We start from the raw sequence: 21,603 nt of genomic DNA on the forward strand, positions 1-21,603 counted from the left end.
AGAGATGGCGGGGGAGCGGTGGTAACGGAGCCGGAGGTGGTAAATGGGGTATTTTTACCAGAAATTGCACAGCTCGGACCCTCCGGTGGGGGATGAGGATACGAGGCAGTTTTTGGATGGACTGGGGGCCCCGATTGGGCTGAGGGAGAGAATGGATTGCGTGGGGATGATGCAGACGGGGAAGGACCCGTGACCGGACGGGTTCGCAGCTGGGTTTTACAACAAGTTTGGTTTGGAGCTGGGGCCCTGTTCGTCGACATGTATAATGAGTCGATGGAGAGGGGAGAGCTTCCTCCCATGCTGTCTCAGGCTTCAATGCGTTCATTTTAAAGAAAGACAAGAACCTGGAGCAATGTGGGTTGTAGCCACCTTTCGCTGTGGAATGTAGATGCAAGGTTATTGGCGGAGACACTGGCGACGCGGATAGAGGAGTGCCGGGGTGATTGGGAAGAATTTGTGAAGGGGCGGCAGCTGTCGACGAATGTCCAGAGGCCATTAGGATGCCGGACAGCCGAGAAGTTGAAGTAGTTGTGGCGAAGGATGCGGAGAAAGCTTTTAATCGCGTGGATTGGCGTACGTATTAGAGGTGCTGGGGCGGTTTGAGCAGGGATTCATGGACTGGGTTTGGTTGTTGTACAAGGCGCTACGGCGAGTGTGTTCGGACTAACAAGGTCAGCTCGAAGTATTTTGGGCTGCGCTGGGGGCAAAATAGGGGTGTCCAATCTCCCCGCTGCTCTTTGCCCAAGTGATTGAGCCAATGTACAATGTCGATGGGGCTTAGGGTCTCGAGGGGGTGGAGGAGTATTGAGCAGGGGGGTGCAGGGGGAGCACCGAGTGAAGATAACGCTCTTGGCAAACTGTCATGTGAGAGTACCTTTAAAAATGAGTGTTTATCAGTGATGTCAGAGTGTGGGTGGAGCTGGGCTGTATGTCAGCTTTTTACTTTCGTTTTAGGCTGTTTGCTGCAGGGTGTGTTTTAGTTTTGTTTTCAGAGCTGGATAGCTGCAGTCACAGCCAGAAGGGGGTATGAGTCTCTCTCTCTGTAATCTAAAGAATGTAAATCGATCCTTTGGTGATTTAAAACTAATAACTGCTCTCAGTAGAGACTTTAACCTGATGTGCTTCTGTTAAAAGGTGTTTTAAGTCTTATGGATGTTAAAAGGAAAGTAAGAATTACTTAGTGTTGTATTCTTTGGGGTTCATATTTGAATTGATGGTTGCTAAGATGTTCACTGTATGTTTTAAAAAGGTTAACTTGAGTTCATAGAATAAACATTGTTTTGCTTTAATTCTTCTCCATTTCTGCTGTACCACACCTGTAGAGTGAGCCGCGTGCTCCCCATACCACAATCTATTAAAAGTTGTGGGTCAGGTGAACTCCATGATACACTTTGGGGTTCTCTAAACCCTGGCCCATAACAAAACCCTTTCCGGTCTCACCGGGCAGATTCTCCACGGGCCCAGTGGCACCATCAGCGTTGAGGGTTTGGAACCAGGGCAGCACAGGGGCACAGTGGTTAGCACTGCTGCTTACAGCACTGAGGATCTGGGTTCGATCCTGGCTCTAGGTCACTGTCCGTGTGGAGTTTGCACATTCTTCCAGTGTCTGCGTGGGTTTCACCCTCGCAACCCAAAGGTGTGCAGGGTAGGTGGATTGGCCACGCTATACTGTCCCTTATTTGGAAAAAAATTATTGGGTACTCTAAATTTATATAAAAATAAAAAGATGTATTTTAGAATGGAGGCATGTCCCTGTGGGTGCCTATCTGCAACAATCATAGGTTTGCCCTGGGGGAGGGGGGGGGGGGGTGAATGCGAGGTTCCAGGGGTGACGGCAGGTGGGGATAGAACACTTCAGGGACTTGTTTGTTGGAGGGAAGTTTGCAGACCTGGAGGAGCTGAAGGGGACATACCAGTTGCTGAAGGGGAATGGGTTTGGGTATCTGCAGGCTAAGGACTTCATGAGGAAGTGGGTGGTTTCCGGTGCTGTCACCCCGGTGCTGCAGGACAAACTCCTGTCCGAGGAGGAAATAGGAGAGGTCATGGTTATATATGGGGAGCTGTTGAAGAGACAGAGTGCCCCGGTGAACGAGGTTCAGGCCCACATGACTGTGTCCATGAATGTGGCGACCCTGGCGACCTACTGCTCCCCGGACCTGGAATACCTGACCGTGAAGTGCCGCCCATACTATCTTCCACGTGAGTTCACTTCAGCCATTATCACAGCGGTCTACATCCCACCCCAGGCAGAAGTGAGGAAGGCGCTGGACGAACTGGACACAGTTACAAACAACTACGAAATAGAACACCAGAGGCGTTCATCGCGGCCGCGGATTTCAACAAGGCCAGCCTCAAGAGTGTACTGCCAAAATTCCACCAGTACATCTACTGTCCCACCAGGGGCGACAACACGGGCAGCACGGTAGCACAGTGGTTAGCATTGTCGCTTCACAGCTCCAGGGTCCCAGGTTCGATTCCCGGCTTGGGTCACTGTCTGTGCGGAGTCTGCACGTTCTCCCCGTGTCTGCGTGGGTTTCCTCCGGGTGCTCCGGTTTCCACCCACAGTCCAAAGATGTGCAGGTTAGGTGGATTGGCCAAGCTAAATTGCCCTTAGTGACGAAAGGGGTTGGGTGGGGTTGCTGGGTTACAGGTATGAGGCGGAGTTCTGGGCTTAAATGGGGGTGCTCTTTCCAACGGCCGGGGCAGGCTCGATGGGCCGAATGGCCTCCTTCTGCACTGCAAATTCTATGTAAACACTCTTGACCACTGCTACTCAAAAATCAAGGATGCCTACTGTTCCATCCCCCGACTGCACTTTGAGAAATCAGACCATAAGACGGTGCTCCTTCTCCCGGCATACAAGCAGAAACTCAAGCGGGAGAATCCAGCTAAGAAGGTCATGTAGTGCTGGTCCGAGGAAACAGAAGAACTCTTCGTGGCTGCTCAGAGACAGTGGACTGGTCCATATTTAAGAACTCAGCGACCAACTTAAATGAGTATGCCACCACTGTCACAGACTTCATCAGCAAATGTGTGGACGACTGCGTGCCAAAGAAAGGAGTACGTACGTTCCCCAACCGGAAACCATGGCTCAATCGAGAGGTTGACTCCCTACCGAAGGACAGGTCGGAGGCGTTCAAGTCAGGCTACCCTGACCGATAGAAGAAATCCAGGTACGACCTCTGAAAAGCCATCCAAAATGCCAAGAGGGAATATCAGACCAAGTTAGAGTCACAGACAGACTCTCGGCGGTTGTGGCAAGGCCTAAACATAACAGGCTACAAAGCGAAGCCGAGAAGGATCTCCAGCACCCCTCCCGGATTAACTCACTGTATGCTATGCTCGGTTCGAGCAGGAAAACAACTATCCGCTGTCAAGTGCCCCAGCAGCCCATAACTCACCCATACCCACCATCATAGCTTCCAAAGTCAGATCGGCTTTCCTTAAAGTGAATCCTCTAGAGCATCTCGACAACAAGGACTCCGACATCAGACTCCGATTGATTGACTACAGCTCTGCCTTCAACACCATAATCCCAGCCAAGCTCACTCCAAAGCTCCAAAACCTAGGACTTGGCTCCCCACTCTGCAACTGGATCCTCGACTTTCTAAACCACAGACCACAATCAGTAAGAATGAACAACAACACCTCCTCCACAATAGTCCTCAACACAGGGGCCCCGCAAGGCTGCGTACTTAGCCCCCTACTCTACTCCCTGCACACACACAACTGCGTGGCAAAACTTGGTTCCAACTCCATCTACAAGTTTGCTGACGATACGACCACAGTGGGCCGGATCTTGAATAACGACGAGTCAGAATACAGGAGGGAGATTGAGAACCTAGTGGAGTGGTGCAGCGACAACAATCTCTGCCTCAATGCCAGGAAAACTAAAGAGCTCGTCATTGACTTCAGAAAGCAAAGTACTGTACACACCCCTGCCAGCATCAACGGGGCCGAGATGGAGATGGTTAGCAGTTTCAAATTCCTCGGGGTACACATCTCCAAAAATCTGTCCTGGTCCACCCATGTCAACGCTATCACCAAGAAAGCACAACAGCGCCTATACTTCCTCAGGAAACTAAGGAAATTCGGCACGTCCACATTAACTCTTACCAACTTTTACAGATGCACCATAGAAAGCATCCTATCGGGCTGCATCACAGCCTGGTATGGCAACTGCTCGGCCCAGGACCGCAAGAAACTTCAGAGAGTCGTGAACGCCGCCCAGTCCATCACACGGACCTGCCTCCCATCCATAGACTCCATTTACACCTCCCGCTGCCTGGGGAAAGCGGCAGCATAATCAAAGATCCCTCCCACCCGGCTTACTCACTCTTCCAACTTCTTCCATCGGGCAGGAGATACAGAAGTCTGAGAACACGCACAAACAGACTCAAAAACAGCTTCTTCCCCACTGTCACCAGACTGCTAAATGACCCTCTTATGGACTGACATCATTAACACTACACCCTGTCTGCTTCACCCGATGCCGGTGTTTATGTAGTTACATTGTGTACCTTGTGTTGCCCTATTATGTATTTTCCTTTATTTCCTTTTCTTTTCATTACTTAATTATCTGTTGAGCTGCTCTCAGAAAAATACTTTTCACTGTACCTCGGTACACGTGACAATAAACAAATCTCATCCAATCCAGGATGAGTCACAGAATTAAATAGTCCAGAAGAGGCCCTTGGGCCCACTGAATCATGAACAATGCCTGAGCTGCCTACCTAATGCCAGTTCCCAGAACGTGGCCCATAGCCTTGAATGTTAAGATGCGCCAAATGCTCATCCAGGTACTTTATGAAGGATGTGAGGCAACCCACCTCTACCACCCTCCCAGGCAGTGCATTCCAGACCGTCACCACTCTCTCGGTAAAAAGGATTTTCCTCAAATACCCCCCACCCCCAAAACCTGCTGCCCCTCACCTTATGTCCCCTCATAACTGACCCTTCAACTAAGGGGAACAGCTGCTCTCTATCCACCCTGTCCATGCCCCTCGTAATCTTGTTCACCTCAATTAGCTTGCCCCTCAGTCTTCTCTGCTCCAGCGAAAATACCCCAAGCCTATCCAATCTCTCTTCAGAACTGAAATGTTCCATCCCACGCAACATTCTGGTGAATCATCTCTGCACCCCCAGTGTAATCACATCCTTCCTATAATGTGGCGACCAGAATTGCACACACTACTCCAGCTGTGGCCTCACCAAAGTTCTATACAACTCCAACATGACCTCCCTGCTTTTGTAATCTAGGCCTCGATTGATAAAGCCAAGTGTCCCATATGCCTTTTTCCCCACCCTATTAACCTGCCCTTCTGCCGTCAGAGATCTGTGGACAAACACGCTGATGTCCCTTTGTTCCTCGGAACTTCCCAGTGTCACGAGTCGGTTCTTTACAGGGGTGGGGGACGGGTGCGGGCGATGTGAGGGAAAGCTGGCGAACCATGTCCATATGTTTTTAAAGGCAAAGAAGTTTCAGCTTTTGTGACAGAAAATGGTCTGTATCATTATGGAGTTTGGAATGAAGAATGCACCGGCAATATTACAAAGATTAACCAACAAGGTCATTTCTGGACTAAACAATTGTGCAGTGCACATTGACGATTTGGTGGTGTTCATCAAACGTGGATCGACAATTGGGAACAAAGTTGTTCGAGCGACTAAGGAAGGCCGCATTGGTACTGAACTTGACTAAAAGTGAATTTGCAAAAGGTCAAGTCACATTCTTATCCCGTACAATTGGACGTAGTCAGATGGCTCCACCGAATGTGAAAACAAAATCTATTGGGGGGTTTCCCAACAACTCGGAGAGAAGTTCTGGGATTTCTGGGCATGAATGGTTTCGACTGGAATTTCATGCCAAATCTCTGCAGCGTGGTTGCTCCACTGCCTGAACCTGTGAAAAAGCACAGGAATTTCAGTGTATAATCGGAATGTCAGGAGGCATTCGATTGTCTGAAAACTGTGTTAACCTCAGCACCAGTGCTCTTCCGGTGACGGCAGACGGCAGGCAGCCGCACAATGGAGGGCTCCCGTTCGGGAACGGCATTTTGGGGGCTTTAAGCCTGGTCCCCGGGTCCACAGACGCGGCAAAAGCAGGGAGAAGGCACAGAGGAGGCACAGTGAAGGCACAGTCAAGAAAAATGTTGAGGGTGAGCAAAAAAAGGCCGTAAAAAAAACAGCTGAAGGTCTGTCGGGGAGTGGAAAGGTCATCGCGGGGTCACCAAGGAAAATGGAGGCTGGAGCACCAGGGGAGGCAGGATTGCTTACGGCTGAAGAAATAACTCAGGTGATGGCTGCGGAATTCGAAAGGCAGTTTACAAAATACATGGAGACAATGAGGAAGGAGATGAGGAAGGTTTTGAGTGTGTTGGTGGAGGAGGCTATTTCCCCGGTGACGACGGTGGTGGCGAATGCAGTGGCGGAGGTGCGAGAGCAAGGGGAGGCGCTGAAGGAAGTGGAGGAGACGTTATTGCAGCACGGTGATCAACTTATCTCGATGGGGAAGGAGATGTGGAAGGGGCTGGAGGTTAACAAGGATCTGCGAGGGAAAAATGGAAGACCTGGAAAACAGATCCAGGCAACAGAATTTGAGGATTGTGGGGCTGCCCGAAGGAGTTGAAGGACCGAGGCCGACTGAGTATTTTGCCGAGATGCTGGCGAAACTATTGGGGGAGGGGGAGGATCCCTCCCGTTATGAGCTGGATCGGGCTCACCGGTCGTGGAGGCCTGTACCAAAGGCGAGTGAGCCGCCAAGGGTAGTGACTCTGTGCTTCCGGAGGTACAGTGCGAAGGAGAAGGTCCTGTGCTGGGCCAAGCAGAAGCGGGTGGTGCAGTGGGCTGGAGCTGGTATCCGTGTATACCAGGACTTGACGGTGGAGCTGGCGAGGAGGCAGGCTGCCTTCAACCGGGTGGAGAGGGCACTGTACATTAGCAAGGTGCAGTGCGGCATTGTATATCCAGCGTAGCTGAGGGTGACTTACAAGCTCAAGGACTTTTATTTTGGAACGGCGGAAGCAGCGGAGGAGTTTGTGAAGGCAGAAGGACTGTGGCAGAACTGAGAAATTGATAAATGGCCATGTGCCGATGTAACCTCAGGACTGTATTTTCTTCTTTTTTGTTTCACTGCGTGCGGGTGTATGGGCTAAAGGAGCCAATGTTGTATATATTTGGACAAGGGAAGTGATGGGACTTTCACTTGAAATGAGGGCTCTTTAGGGTGTAGGTGTATATGCGGGGTTTGTGTGCTAAAAGGGGATTTCTGGGCTTTCCTAGGGCCGGGCAAGGGGGAAAGGGACCCGGGCGGGGGCCCCACGCTGGATGGTTTAAGACGGCCAGTGAATGGGAGTGAGGTGGGGGGGGGGGGGGCTGCGGCCATCGGAGCCTGGCAGAACAGGGTCCGAGTGGTCTAGCCGGGGTGGAAAGTTGGGGGGGGAAAGGAACAGAGGGTGGGGGGAGGAGTTTTACAAGAGGCAGTGGACAGGAGGAGCTGGAGACTTGGGGGGGGGGGGGGGGGGGAAGAGGTGTACAACTCTTGGGTATCATGTACGGTACTCTTTCAGAGGTTGGATGGCGTTGAGTGTGGGGGAGGGGGAGTGGACTCTATAGGTTAATGGTGACCATGGGCGGTCCCGGACTCCTTTTTCTTTTTCTCCTTTGTTTTTTTGTTTCCACCGTGGGAGGGTTTGGTTTATTGGATGCATATATTGACAGGTGGGCCGTTATTTGGGGTGGTGGGAGGATGGGATCGTTGTTATTGTTAAGGGGATTGATTTTGTATTTGTTACCATTTACTGTCTGTGGGTGGGGTGTGAATTTTGAAGGAAAATGTGAAAATGGAGAATAAAAACATTTTTTTTAAAATAAAGAAAAACCTCGGCACCAGTGTTGGCGACATCTAATTATGCCAAGCAATTTACCGTGGCAGCTGATGCAAGCGGTGCTGTGCTATTGGAAATGACAAAAGAATAGAAAGTTGATTATTTTTTCCTCGGAAACTAAATATTCATCAAAATAAATGTTCGGCCATCGAGGAGGAGACATTTGAGTTTGGTATTGGCGTTACAATATTTAGACATTTATGTTGCTAATAATTCATCAGAGACAACTGTATATACAGATCATAATCCATTCAAGTTTTTTTTTTTTAAGTTTAAGGATCAGAACGCAAGACTGTTTAGATGGATGTCATTGCTACAAAAATTTACATATGCAGCAGAGAAAATGTGATTGCAGATGATTTATCACTACTGTAGGAGAAGGCTGAACATTTAAAAGTGGAATAAGACCAAAATTGACTATACTCAAGTTTAAACTTGCATGTTTATTTGTTGGGAGTAATGTTTAGAGTTAAATGGCTTTGGAAAATGAAGCCACCTATTTAAACTGATGCGTTTTTTTGAAAAACATTTTATTAAGGCATTTATGGTTTTAAAATAACAAAAGACACAACTACAGATATAAACATAGTTCAACGCATAACATATCCCTCCATCTCCCACAGTTCTCACCTAAGTTAGACCGACATAGTCTAACTCCCACCCCCCCCCCCCCCGCCCCCCTATATTCAATCTGCTGAGGGTTCAATTTTCTCCGAAGAAGTTGATAAATGGCTGCCACCTCCGATTTCTGGATAACTGGGGCTCTTTCGGGGGAAGGTGGGACCTCTACAGACAGGATGGTCTACATCTGAACCTGAGGGGCACAAATATCCTGGGGGGGGGGGGGGGGGGGGGGGGGGGGGGGGGAAGATTTGTTAGTGCTCTTTGGGGGGGTTTAAACTAATGCAGCAGGGTCATGGGAACCTGGATTGTAGTTTTAGGGTAAGGGAGAATGAGAGTATAGAGGTCAGGAGCACAGATTTGACGTCGCAGGAGGGGGCCAGTGTTCAGGTAGGTGGTTTGAAGTGTGACTACTTCAATGCCAGGAGTATACGAAACAAGGTAGGGGAACTGGCAGCATGGGTTGGTACCTGGGACTTTGATGTTGTGGCCATTTCGGAGACATGGATAGAGCAGGGACAGGAATGGATGTTGCAGGTTCCGGGGTTTAGGTGTTTTAGTAAGCTCAGAGAAGGAGGCAAAAGAGGGGTGGGTACTGCTAGTCAAGAGCAGTATTACGGTGGTGGAGAGGGTGCTAGATGGGGACTCTTCTTCCGAGGTAGTATGGGCTGAAGTTAGAAACAGGAAAGGAGAGGTCACCCTGTTGGGAGTTTTTTTATAGGCCTCCTAATAGTTCTAGGGATGCAGAGGAAAGGATGGCGAAGATGATTCTGGATAAGAGCGAAAGTAACAGGGTAGTTATTATGGGAGACTTTAACTTTCCAAATATTGACTGGAAAAGATATAGTTCGAGTACATTAGATGGGTCGTTTTTTGTAGTGTGTGCAGGAGGGTTTCTTGACACAATATGTTGACAGGCCAACAAGAGGCGAGGCCACGTTGGATTTGGGTTTTGGGTAATTAACCAGGCCAGGTGTTGGATTTGGAGGTAGGAGAGCACTTTGGGGACAGTGACCACAATTCGGTGACGTTTACGTTAATGATGGAAAGGGATAAGTATACACTGCAGGGCAAGAGTTATAGCTGGGGGGAAGGGCAATTATGATGCCATTAGACATGACTTGGGGGGGATAAGGTGGAGAAGTAGGCTGCAAGTGTTGAGCACACTGGATAAGTGGAGCTTGTTCAAGGATCAGCTACTGCGTGTTTCTTGATAAGTATGTACCGGTCAGGCAAGGAGGAAGGCGTCGAGCGAGGGAACCGTGGTTTACCAAAGAAGTGGAATCTCTTGTTAAGAGGAAGAAGGAGGCCTATGTGAAGATGAGGTGTGAAGTTTCAGTTGGGGCGATGGATAGTTACAAGGTAGCGAGGAAGGATCTAAAGAGAGAGCTAAGACGAGCAAGGAGGGGACATGAGAAGTATTTGGCAGGTAGGATCAAGGAAAACCCAAAAGCTTTCTATAGGTATGTCAGGAATAAGCGAATGACTAGGGAAAGAGTAGGACCAGTCAAGGACAGGGATGGGAAGTTGTGTGTGGAGTCTGAAGAGATAGGCGAGATACTAAATGAATATTTTGCGTCAGTATTCACTCAGACAAACAAAGAACAAAGAACAAAGAAATGTACAGCACAGGAACAGGCCCTTCGGCCCTCCAAGCCCGTGCCGACCATGCTGCCCGACTAAACTACAATCTTCTACCCTTCCTGGGTCCGTATCCCTCTATTCCCATCCTACTCATGTATTTGTCAAGATGCCCCTTAAATGTCACTATCGTCCCTGCTTCCACCACCTCCTCCGGTAGCGAGTTCCAGGCACCCACTACCCTCTGCGTAAAAAACTTGCCTCATACATCTACTCTAAACCTTGCCCCTCTCACCTTAAACCTATGCCCCCTAGTAATTGACCCCTCTACCCTGGGGAAAAGCCTCTGACTATCCACTCTGTCTATGCCCCTCATAATTTTGTATACCTCTATCAGGTCTCCCCTCAACCTCCTTCGTTCCAGTGAGAACAAACCGAGTTTATTCAACCGCTCCTCATAGCTAATGCCCTCCATACCAGGCAACATTCTGGTAAATCTCTTCTGCACCCTCTCTAAAGCCTCCACATCCTTCTGGTAGTGTGGCGACCAGAATTGAACACTATACTCCAAGTGTGGCCTAACTAAGGTTCTATACAGTTGCAACATGACTTGCCAATTCTTATACTCAATGCCCCGGCCAATGAAGGCAAGCATGCCGTATGCCTTCTTGACTACCTTCTCCACCTGTGTTGCCCCTTTCAATGACCTGTGGACCTGTACTCCTAGATCTCTTGGACTTTCAATACTCTTGAGGGTTCTACCATTCACCGTATATTCCCTACCTGCATTAGACCTTCCAAAATGCATTACCTCACATTTGTCCGGATTAAACTCCATCTGCCATCTCTCCGCCCAAGTCTCCAAACAATCTAAATCCTGCTGTATCCTCCGACAGTCCTCATCGCTATCCGCAATTCCACCAACCTTTGTGTCATCTGCAAACTTACTAATCAGACCAGTTACATTTTCCTCCAAATCATTTATATATACTACAAAGAGCAAAGGTCCCAGCACTGATCCCTGTGGAACACCACTGGTCACAGCCCTCCAATTAGAAAAGCATCCTTCCATTGCAACTCTCTGCCTTCTATGGCCTAGCCAGTTCTGTATTTACCTTGCCTGCTCACCCCTGATCCCGTGTGACTTCACCTTTTGTACTAGTCTACCATGAGGGACCTTGTCAAAGGCCTTACTGAAGTCCATATAGACAACATCCACTGCCCTACCTGCATCAATCATCTTAGTGACCTCCTCGAAAAACTCTATCAAGTTAGTGAGACACGACCTCCCCTTCACAAAACCGTGCTGCCTCTCACTAATACGTCCATTTGCTTCCAAATGGGAGTAGATCCTGTCTCGAAGAATTCTCTCCAGTAATTTCCCTACCACTGAAGTAAGGCTCACCGGCCTGTAATTCCCTGGATTATCCTTGCTACCCTTCTTAAACAGAGGAACAACATTGGCTATTCTCCAGTCCTCCGGGACATCCCCTGAAGACAATGAGGATCCAAAGATTTCTGTCAAGGCCTCAGCAATTTCCTCTCCAGCCTCCTTTAGTATTCTGGGGTAGATCCCATCAGGCCCTGGGGACTTATCTACCTTAATATTTTTTAAGACACCCAACACCACTTCTTTTTGGATCTCAATGTGACCCAGGCTATCTACACACCCTTCTCCAGACTCAACATCTACCAATTTCTTCTCTTTGGTGAATACTGATGCAAAGTATTCATTTAGTACCTCGCCCATTTCCTCTGGCTCCACACATAGATTCCCTTGCCTATCCTTCAGTGGGCCAACCCTTTCCCTGGCTACCCTTTTGCTTTTTATGTACGTGTAAAAAGCCTTGGGATTTTCCTTAACCCTATTTGCCAATGACTTTTTGTGACCCCCTCCTAGCCCTCCTGACTCCTTGCTTAAGTTCCTTCCTACTTTCCTTATATTCCACGCAGGCTTTGTCTGTTCCCAGCCTTTAAGCCCTGACAAATGCCTCCTTTTTCTTTTTGACGAGGCCTACAATATCTCTCGTCATCCAAGGTTCCCGAAAATTGCCGTATTTATCCTTCTTCCTCACAGGAACATGCCGGTCCTGAATTCCTTTCAACTGACACTTGAAAGCCTCCCACATGTCAGATGTTGATTTGCCCTCAAACATCCGCCCCAATCTATGTTCTTCAGTTCCCGCCTAATATTGTTATAATTAGCCTTCCCCCAATTTAGCACATTCATCCTAGGACCACTCTTATCCTTGTCCACCAGTACTTTAAAACTTACTGAATGGTGGTCACTGTTACCGAAATGCTCCCCTACTGAAACATCTACCACCTGGCCGGGCTCATTCCCCAATACCAGGTCCAGTACCGCCCCTTCCCTAGTTGGACTGTCTACATATTGTTTTAAGAAGCCCTCCTGGATGCTCCTTACAAACTCCGCCCCGTCTAAGCCCCTGGCACTAAGTGAGTCCCAGTCAATATTGGGGAAGTTGAAGTCTCCCATCACCACAACCCTGTTGTTTTTACTCTTTTCCAAAATCTGTCTACCTATCTGCTCCTCTATCTCCCGCTGGCTGTTGGGAGGCCTGTAGTAAACCCCCAACATTGTGACTGCACCCTTCTTATTCCTGATCTCTACCCATATAGCCTCACTGCCCTCTGAGGTGTCCTCCCGCAGTACAGCTTGATCAGGAAAAAGATAATGTTGTGGAGGAGAATGCTGAGACCCAGGCTAATAGAATAGATGGCATTGAGGTACGTAGGGAAGAGGTGTTGGCAATTCTGGACAGGCTGAAAATAGCTAAGTCCCCGGGTCCTGATGGGATGTATCCTAGGATTCTCTGGGAGGCCAGGGAAGAGATTGCTGGACCTTTGGCTTTGATTTTTATGTCATCATTGGCTACAGGAATAGTGTCAGAGGACTGGAGGATAGCAAATGTGGTCCCTTTGTTCAAAAAGGGGAGCAGTGACAACCCCGGCAACTATAGACCGGTGAGCCTCACGTCTGTAGTGGGTAAAGTCTTGGAGGGGATTATAAGAGACAAGATTTATAATCATCTAGATAGGAATAATATGATCAGGGATAGTCAGCATTGCTTTGTGAAGGGTAGGTCATGCCTCACAAACCTTATAGAGTTCTTTGAGAAGGTGACTGAACAGGTAGACGAGGGTAGAGCAGTTGATGTGGTGTATATGGATTTCAGCAAAGCGTTTGATAAGGTTCCGCACGGTAGGCTATTGCAGAAAATACGAAGGCTGGGGATTGAGGGTGATTTAGAGATGTGGATCAGAAATTGGCTAGCTGAAAGAAGACAGAGGGTGGTGGTTGATGGGAAATGTTCAGAATGGAGTTCAGTTACAAGTGGAGTACCACAAGGATCTGTTCTGGGGCCGTTGTTGTTCGTCATTTTTATCAATGACCTAGAGGAAGGCGCAGAAGGGTGGGTGAGTAAATTTGCAGACGATACTATAGTCGGTGGTGTGTCGATAGTGTGGAAGGATGTAGCAGGTTAGAGGGATATAGATAAGCTGCGGAGCTGGGCTGAGAGGTGGCAAATGGAGTTTAATGTAGAGAAGTGTGAGGTGATTCACTTTGGAAGGAATAACAGGAATGCGGAATATTTGGCTAATGGTAAAGTTCTTGAAAGTGTGGATGAGCAGAGGGATCTAGGTGTCCATGTACATAGATCCCTGAAAGTTGCCACCCAAGTTGATAGGGTTGTGAAGAAGGCCTATGGAGTGTTGGCCTTTATTGGTAGAGGGATTGAGTTCCGGAGTCGGGAGGTCATGTTGCAGCTGTACAGAACTCTGGTACGGCCGCATTTGGAGTATTGCGTACAGTTCTGGTCACCGCATTATAGGAAGGACGTGGAGGCTTTGGAGCGGGTGCAGAGGAGATTTACCAGGATGTTGCCTGGTATGGAGGGAAAATCTTATGAGGAAAGGCTGACGGACTTGAGGTTGTTTTCGTTGGAGAGAAGAAGGTTAAGAGGAGACTTAATAGAGGCATACAAAATGATCAGGGGGTTGGATAGGGTGGACAGTGAGAGCCTTCTCCCGCGGATGGATATGGCTGGCACGAGGGGACATAACTTTAAACTGAGGGGTAATAGATATAGGACAGAGGTCAGAGGTAGGTTCTTTACGCAAAGAGTAGTGAGGCCGTGGAATGCCCTACCTGCTACAGTAGTGAACTCGCCAACATTGAGGGCATTTAAAAGTTTATTGGATAAACATATGGATGATAATGGCATAGTGTAGGTTAGATGGCTTTTGTTTCGGTGCAACATCGTGGGCCGAAGGGCCTGTACTGCGCTGTATTGTTCTATGTTCTATGAACACACCCTAATGATGAACCGCTCAGGGCGAACTTGATTTTCTCAAGCCTGAGAAACCCAGCCATATCACTAACTCATACCCCTGCTTTCAGGGGCTTCCAGTCCCTCCACGCTAGTAAGATCCGTCTCCGGGCTACCAAGTAACAAAGGCCAAAACATCAGCCTCTCCCACCCCCTGGACTCCCGGGCCTTCCAACACTCCAAAAATCGCCATCTTTGGACTCAGTGCCACCCTCACCTTTAACACCCTGGACATGAGATCTGCAAATCCCTGCCAGTATCCCCTGAGCTTCGGGCATGCCCAAAACATGTGGGCATGATTTGCGGGCCACACCTGTCCTCTACCCCAAAAGACCCGCTCATCCGGGCCTCCATCATGTGTGGACCACCTTGAATTGTATCAGGCTGAGCCTGGCACATGATGAGGACGCACCGAGCTGTTTTAATTTTTTTATAAAAGGGGGAGGTGTGAAAAACGTAGGAATTTCAGATATACTGTATTATTTGCATGTGGTACGGTAAGGGGTAAAAGCCTGGGTTAGTGTGGGACTGCTGCAGTCATACTTTAAAAATTCCTGGTTTGAAAGACAGCTAGGCTTTTCAGAGACTGAGGTGCAATTAAAGCATCGTAAAAGTTTGGGCTAATTAACTTTTATTAAGATTAAGAGGGTTCCCAGCAGAGTAATTAATTCGAGACAGTGTGTTCAGCTTAGTAAGATGATGCAGTAGATGGGAGGAGCCATGGGCTGAAGCAGTCAGGTGTTAAGGTTTTTAGGGTTAGTTTTTGCCTGGAAGGTGAGCTGAGAAATTTTCAGAAGAATACAGCCAGAGTGTCAGGTCTCTTTCTTTCAAGCAATCTCAAAATATTTCTCTCTCAAAGTGGAGTATCCAAGACATCTCTTTACAACTGAGTTCTAATGGTTTGTGCCCGGAGATGGTTTGGCCATTTCAGTGGGAGTGAAGATAGCAGTTAAAGGTGATTGTGTCGCTGTATTGATTAGCATTGTCCAAGGGGTAAGCTATTTTCTGGTGTGATGTTAAAGATATATTAATATTGTGTTAGAAATAACATTTGTTAATAATGTTTGTTTTAATATATCATATCTCTATTTTTTCGTGAAATCACTCCTGGATCGAGGTATCCTTTCCTCAGAGTCTAACAACATTCAAATCAAACATTGGGGTTTCTGTCCAGTATCCTCAACACTGTTGGGGTCTGGTCCAGGATCGTAATATTGGCACAGCGAAGCACAGTCGGCGGGCGACAGGATTATACCAGCCCAGGACGGCAGCGAGTTAGGGTGCCTCTCCATTCCGTCCCCCTGCCACCCTGCCAAAGAAAAGATAGCATCTCACCTGACAAACTGATCTCTCCCTCCGACAGCAAACTGGTGGGTGTTGGAGGGGTTCATGTAGATCGTGTACAGGCCAACCTTTTTGTCCTTTTCTTTTGTGACGATCAGCTTCCTGAGGGGAAGAAGAGAGAAGATGCTAAACATGCAGCTCTCAATAACCATAGGAAGCCCCAAAGTACTTCACAGCTGAGGAAAGGAACTTTAGAAGGCTGGCCACGGCCGTAGTGCACGAAACGCAGCAGCCCATTGGTGCACAGCAAGATGCCAACACACCAGAATGACATTCACCCAGATCTTCACCCAGAGCCCACCCTCCCACAGTACAGTGGCACTGTCCCACCCAATGCCCCCTCCCACAGTGCAGTCGCACTGCCCCACCCAGTGCCCCCTCCCACAATACAGTGGCACTGCCCCACCCAGTGCCCCCTCCCACTATACAGTGGCACTGCCCCACCCAGTGCCCCCTCCCACAGTACAGTGGCACTGCCCCACCCTGTGCCCCCTCCCACAGTACAGTGGCACTGCCCCACAGTGCCCACCCTCCCATAGTACGGCAGCACTGCCCCACCCAGTGCCCACCCTCCCACAGCAGCGGCACTGCCCCACCCAGTACCCACCCTCCCACAGTACAGCGGCACTGCCACACCCAGTGCCCGCCCCCCCCACAGTAGTGGCACTGCCCCACCCAGTGCCACCTCCCACAGTACAGTGGCACTGCCACACCAAGTGCCCGCCCCCCACAGTACAGTGGCACTGCCCCACCCAGAGCCCCCTCCCACAGTACAGCGTCACTGCCCTACCCAGTGCCCCCTCCCACAGTACAGCGGCACTGCCCCACCCAGTGGACCCTCCCACAGCTCAGTGGCACTGACCCACCCAGTGCCCACCCTCCCACAGTACAGTGGCACTGCCCCACCCAGGGCTCGACCCACACAGAACAGTGACACTGCCCCACACAGTACCCACCCTCCCACAGTACAGCGGCACTGCCCCACACAGGGCCTACCCTCCCACAGTACAGCGGCACTGCCCCCACAGTACTGCGGCACTGCCCCATTCAGTGACACCCCCCCACAGTACAGTGGCACTGCCACACCCAGTGCCCACCCTCCCACAGTACAGTGGCACTGCCCCACAGTACCCACCCTCCCACAGTAGCGGCACTGCCACACCCAGTGCCCACCCTCCCACAGTACAGCGGCACTGCCTCACCCAGTGCCCACACTCCCACAGTACAGTGGCACTGCCACACCCTGTGCCAGCCCCCACAGTACAGTGGCATTGCCCCACCCAGTGCCCACCCTCCCACAGTAGTGGCACTGCCCCACCCAGTGCCCCCTCCCACAGTACAGTGGCACTGCCACACCCAGAGCCCGCCCCCCACAGTACAGCAGCACTGCCACAACCAGAGATCACCCTCCCACAGTACAGCGGCACTGCCCCACCCAGTGCCCCCTCCCACAGTACAGTGGCACTGCCACACCCAGTGTCCACCCTCCCACAGTACAGCGGCACTGCCCCACCCAGTACCCCCTCCCACAGTAGTGGCACTGCCACACCCAGTGCCCACCCTCCCACAGTACAGCGGCACTGCCCCACCCAGTGCCCCCTCCCACAGTAGTGGCACTGCCCCACCCAGTGCCCCCTCCCACAGTAGTGGCACTGCCCCACCCAGTGCCCCCTCCCACAGTAGTGGCACTGCCCCACCCAGTGCCCCCTCCCACAGTAGTGGCACTGCCCCACACAGTACCCACCCTCCCACAGTACAGTGGCACTGCACCACCCAGTGCCCACCCTCCCACAGTAGCGGCACTGCCCCACCCAGTACCCACCCTCCCACAGTACAGCGGCACTGCCCCACCCAGTGCCACCTCCCACAGTACAGTGGCACTGCCACACCAAGTGCCCGCCCCCCACAGTACAGCGGCACTGCCCCACCCAGTGCCCCCTCCCACAGTAGTGGCACTGCCCCACCCAGTGCCCCCTCCCACAGTAGTGGCACTGCCCCACCCAGTGCCCCCTCCCACAGTAGTGGCACTGCCCCACACAGTACCCACCCTCCCACAGTACAGTGGCACTGCACCACCCAGTGCCCACCCTCCCACAGTAGCGGCACTGCCCCACCCAGTACCCACCCTCCCACAGTACAGCGGCACTGCCCCACCCAGTGCCACCTCCCACAGTACAGTGGCACTGCCACACCAAGTGCCCGCCCCCCACAGTACAGTGGCACTGCCCCACCCAGTGCCCCCTCCCACAGTACAGCGGCACTGCCCCACCCAGTGCCCCTTCCCACAGTACAGCGGCACTGCCCCACCCAGTGGACCCTCCCACAGCTCAGTGGCACTGACCCACCCAGTGCCCACCCTCCCACAGTAGTGGCACTGCCCCACCCAGGGCTCGACCCACACAGAACAGTGACACTGCCCCACACAGTACCCACCCTCCCACAGTACAGCGGCACTGCCCCACAGTACCCACCCTCCCACAGTACAGCGGCACTGCCCCATCCAGTGCCACCCCCCCACAGTACAGTGGCACTGCCCCACCCAGTGCCCACCCTCCCACAGCACAGTGGCACTGCCAAAGCATGCCCACCCTCCCACAGTACAGCAGCATTCCCTCACCCTCCCACAGCACAGCGGCACTGCCACACACAGTGCCCACCCTCCCACAGTACAGCGGCACTGCCCCACCCAGTGCCCCCTCCCACAGTACAGCGGCACTGCCCCACCCAGTGCCCCCTCCCACACCCAGTGCCCCCTCCCACAGCACGGCAGCAGCAACCAGAGTGTCCACCCTCCCACATCATGGTGGTGCTGCCCTCAGTGCCCACCACCCCCACCCCAGAGTGCCCTCTGTCAGCTGTGCCCCCTCCCAATTGTGAGTGCGCCCTCAGTGTGCCCCCCCCACAATGAGCGACCTCCAACAGCACGGCGCTCTTGCCCCACCCCGCCAATAGTAAGTGCCCTCCCACATGACCCCTCCCCCCACCCCAGTGTGTATTCTCCAACAGCTTGCCACTATTCTTCCCCCCTCCCCTCCTCAGCCCCCCCTCCTCACCCACTGCCTCTCCTCCACCCCCCCTCCCCATCCCCCCCTCCCCATCCCCTCCCCCTCCCCATCCCCTCCCTCCCCCCCTCCCGTCCCCATCCCCTCCCTCCCCCCTCTCCCCCCCCCCTCCCTCCCCCTCCCTCCCCCTCCCTCCCCTCCCCCTCCCTCCCCCTCCCCCCTCCCCCTCCCTCCCCCTCCCCCCTCTCCCCCTCCCCCCTCCCTCCCCCCTCCCTCCCTCCTCCCCCCTCCCTCTCCCCTCCCCCCTCCCCTCCCTCTCCCCCCCCCCCCTCCCCTCCCTCTCCCCCCCCCCTCCCCTCCCTCTCCCCCCCCCCTCCCCTCCCCCCCTCCCCCCCCTGTTATGGTTAGTGGGAAGTTGGAGGGAATGGCCGTGGTATTGGTAACTATATGTGCCCCGAATTGGGACGATGTTGACTTGTCAGACGTATGTTGGGGAATATCCCGGACCTGGATTCATATTGACTGAGTGTGGGGAAGATTTCAACACGGTCCCGGATCCGAGGCTGGATCGGTCGAGTTCCAGGTCTGGGAAGGTATCAGCTGTGGCAAAGGAGCTGCGGGGGTTATGGAGCACATGGCGGGGGTGGATCCGTGGAGATTTGGGAGGCCAAGGAGTAAGGAGTTTTCATTCTACTCCGACGTGCGGAAGGTGTATTCCCGGATAGACTTCTTTGTGTTGGACAAAACGCTGCTGGCTGAGGTGGTAGATGCTGAATATTCAGCACTTGTGGTGTCAGACCACGCCCTGCACTAGGTAGACCTGCAAGTCAACAAAGGAAAGGCCCAGCGGCCGTAATGGAGGTTGGATGTGGGGCTGTTAGCGGAGGAGGAGGTGTGCGAGCGGGTGAGGGAGGCCATTTGGGGATATATAAAGATCAATGACACAGTTGTGGTTTCGGCGGGGGTGGTGTGGGAGGCACTGAAGGAGGTTATTAGGGGGGGCTCATCTCAATTCGGGCCCATAAGGAGAAGGCTGAGCGGGTGGAGTTGGACAGGCTGGTCGGCGAAATTTTACAGGTGTACAGGAGGTATGCAGGGTCTCCGGATGACGGGCTTCTGAAGGAGCGTCAGAGACTGCAGCTGGAATTTGGGCTCCTGTCCACAGGTAAGGTGGAGGGACAGCTGAGGAGGGTGAAGGGGGCAGTGTACGAATATGGGGAAAATGCCAGCAGGATGCTGGCGTACCAGCTGAGGAAACAGGAGACAGCGAGAGAGATTGGGAGAGTAAAGGATACGGGGAGGAAGGTGGTTTTGGATCCGGCGGGGGTGAATGATGTGTTTCGGGAGTTTTACAGTGGATTGTATAAATCAGAAGCCCCAGCCGGGGAGGAGGGTATGAAGTGATTCCTGAGAGGCTGGAGTTTCCGAGGATAGATGAGGAGTTGGCAGAGGATCTGAGAGCCCCAATTAGGCTGGGGGACGTTATAGACGGACTGGGGACGATGCAATCGGGTAAGGCCCCGGGGCCTGACGGATATCCGTTTGAGTTTCATAAAAAGTTTTCCGGGCTATTGGGGCCACTCCTGTTAAAGGCTATTAATGAGTCAAAGGAGCTGGGAGTGCTCCCCCCAACGCGATCGCAGGCATCAATTTCCCTTATTTTGAAGCAGGATAAGGATCCGGAGAGCTGTGGGTCGTATAGGCCAATATCTCTGTTAAATGTAGATGCAAAATTACTGGCAAAGATCTTGGCCACACGCACAGAGGATTGTGTTCCAGGGGCAATAGGGGAGGACCAGACGGGATTTATGAAGGGACGACACCTGAAGTCCAATATTAGATAATGATGCCAGCGGAGGGGCGCGAGGCCAAGGTGGTTGTGGCCATGGGTGCAGAGAAGGCCTTTGATCGGGTGGAGTGGAGGTGCTTTTGGGATATCCTGGGAAGGTTTGGGGTCGGGGAGGGATTCGTGGATTGGGCCCGGTTGTTATATCAGGCACCAGTGGTGAATGTAAGGACCAACCGGGTCCGGTCAGAGTATTTTAGTCTGTGTAGGGGGTCATAGAATCATAGAAGTTTACAGCATGGAAACAGGCCCTTCGGCCCAACCAGTCCATGCCGCCCAGTTTTTACCATTAAGCTAGTCCCAGTTGCCCGCACTTGGCCCATAACCCTCTATACCCATCTTACCCATGTAACTATCTAAATGTTTTTTAAAAGACACAATTGTACCCGCCTCTACTACTACCTCTGGCAGCCCATTCCAGACACTCACTACCCTCTGAGTGAAGAAATTGCCCCTCTGGGCCCTTCTGAATCTCTCCCCTCTCACCTTAAACCTATGCCCTCTAGTTTTAGACTCCCCTACCTTTGGGAAAAGATGTCGACTATCTACCTTATCTATGCCCCTCATTATTTTATAGACCTCTATAAGATCACCCCTAAGCCTCCTACGCTCCAAGGAAAAAAGTCCCAGTCTATCCAGCCTCTCCTTATAACTCAAACCATCAAGTCCCGGCAACATCCTAGTAAATCTTTTCTGCACTCTTTCCAGTTTAATAATATCCTTCCTACAATAGGGTGACCAGAACTGCACACAGTATTCCAAGTGTGGCCGTACCAATGTCTTGTACAACTTCAACAAGACGTCCCAACTCCTGTATTCAATGTTCTGACCAATGAAACCAAGCATGCCGAATGCCTTCTTCACCACCCTGTCCACCTGCGACTCCACCTTCAAGGAGCTATGAACCTGTACTCCTAGATCTCTTTGTTCTATAACTCTCCCCAACACCATACCATTAACGGAGTAGGTCC

The 21,603-nt window shown here is 51.6% G+C and overlaps 1 protein-coding gene across 3 annotated transcripts in view; it reads right to left on the reverse strand.

Annotated features, from left to right (window-relative positions):
* Positions 1 to 21,603, reverse strand: part of dcaf8 (DDB1 and CUL4 associated factor 8) — a 147,555-nt gene that overhangs the window by 91,283 nt on the left and 34,669 nt on the right. For all 3 annotated transcript variants that reach the window (XM_072498327.1, XM_072498326.1, XM_072498325.1), the window contains exon 8: positions 15,776 to 15,886. In XM_072498327.1, the coding sequence (XP_072354428.1) occupies positions 15,776 to 15,886 (111 nt within the window). The remainder of the gene's footprint in view (positions 1 to 15,775; positions 15,887 to 21,603) is intronic.

This window comes from Scyliorhinus torazame, chromosome 4, assembly GCF_047496885.1.
Source record: "Scyliorhinus torazame isolate Kashiwa2021f chromosome 4, sScyTor2.1, whole genome shotgun sequence".
Taxonomy (NCBI): domain Eukaryota; kingdom Metazoa; phylum Chordata; class Chondrichthyes; order Carcharhiniformes; family Scyliorhinidae; genus Scyliorhinus; species Scyliorhinus torazame.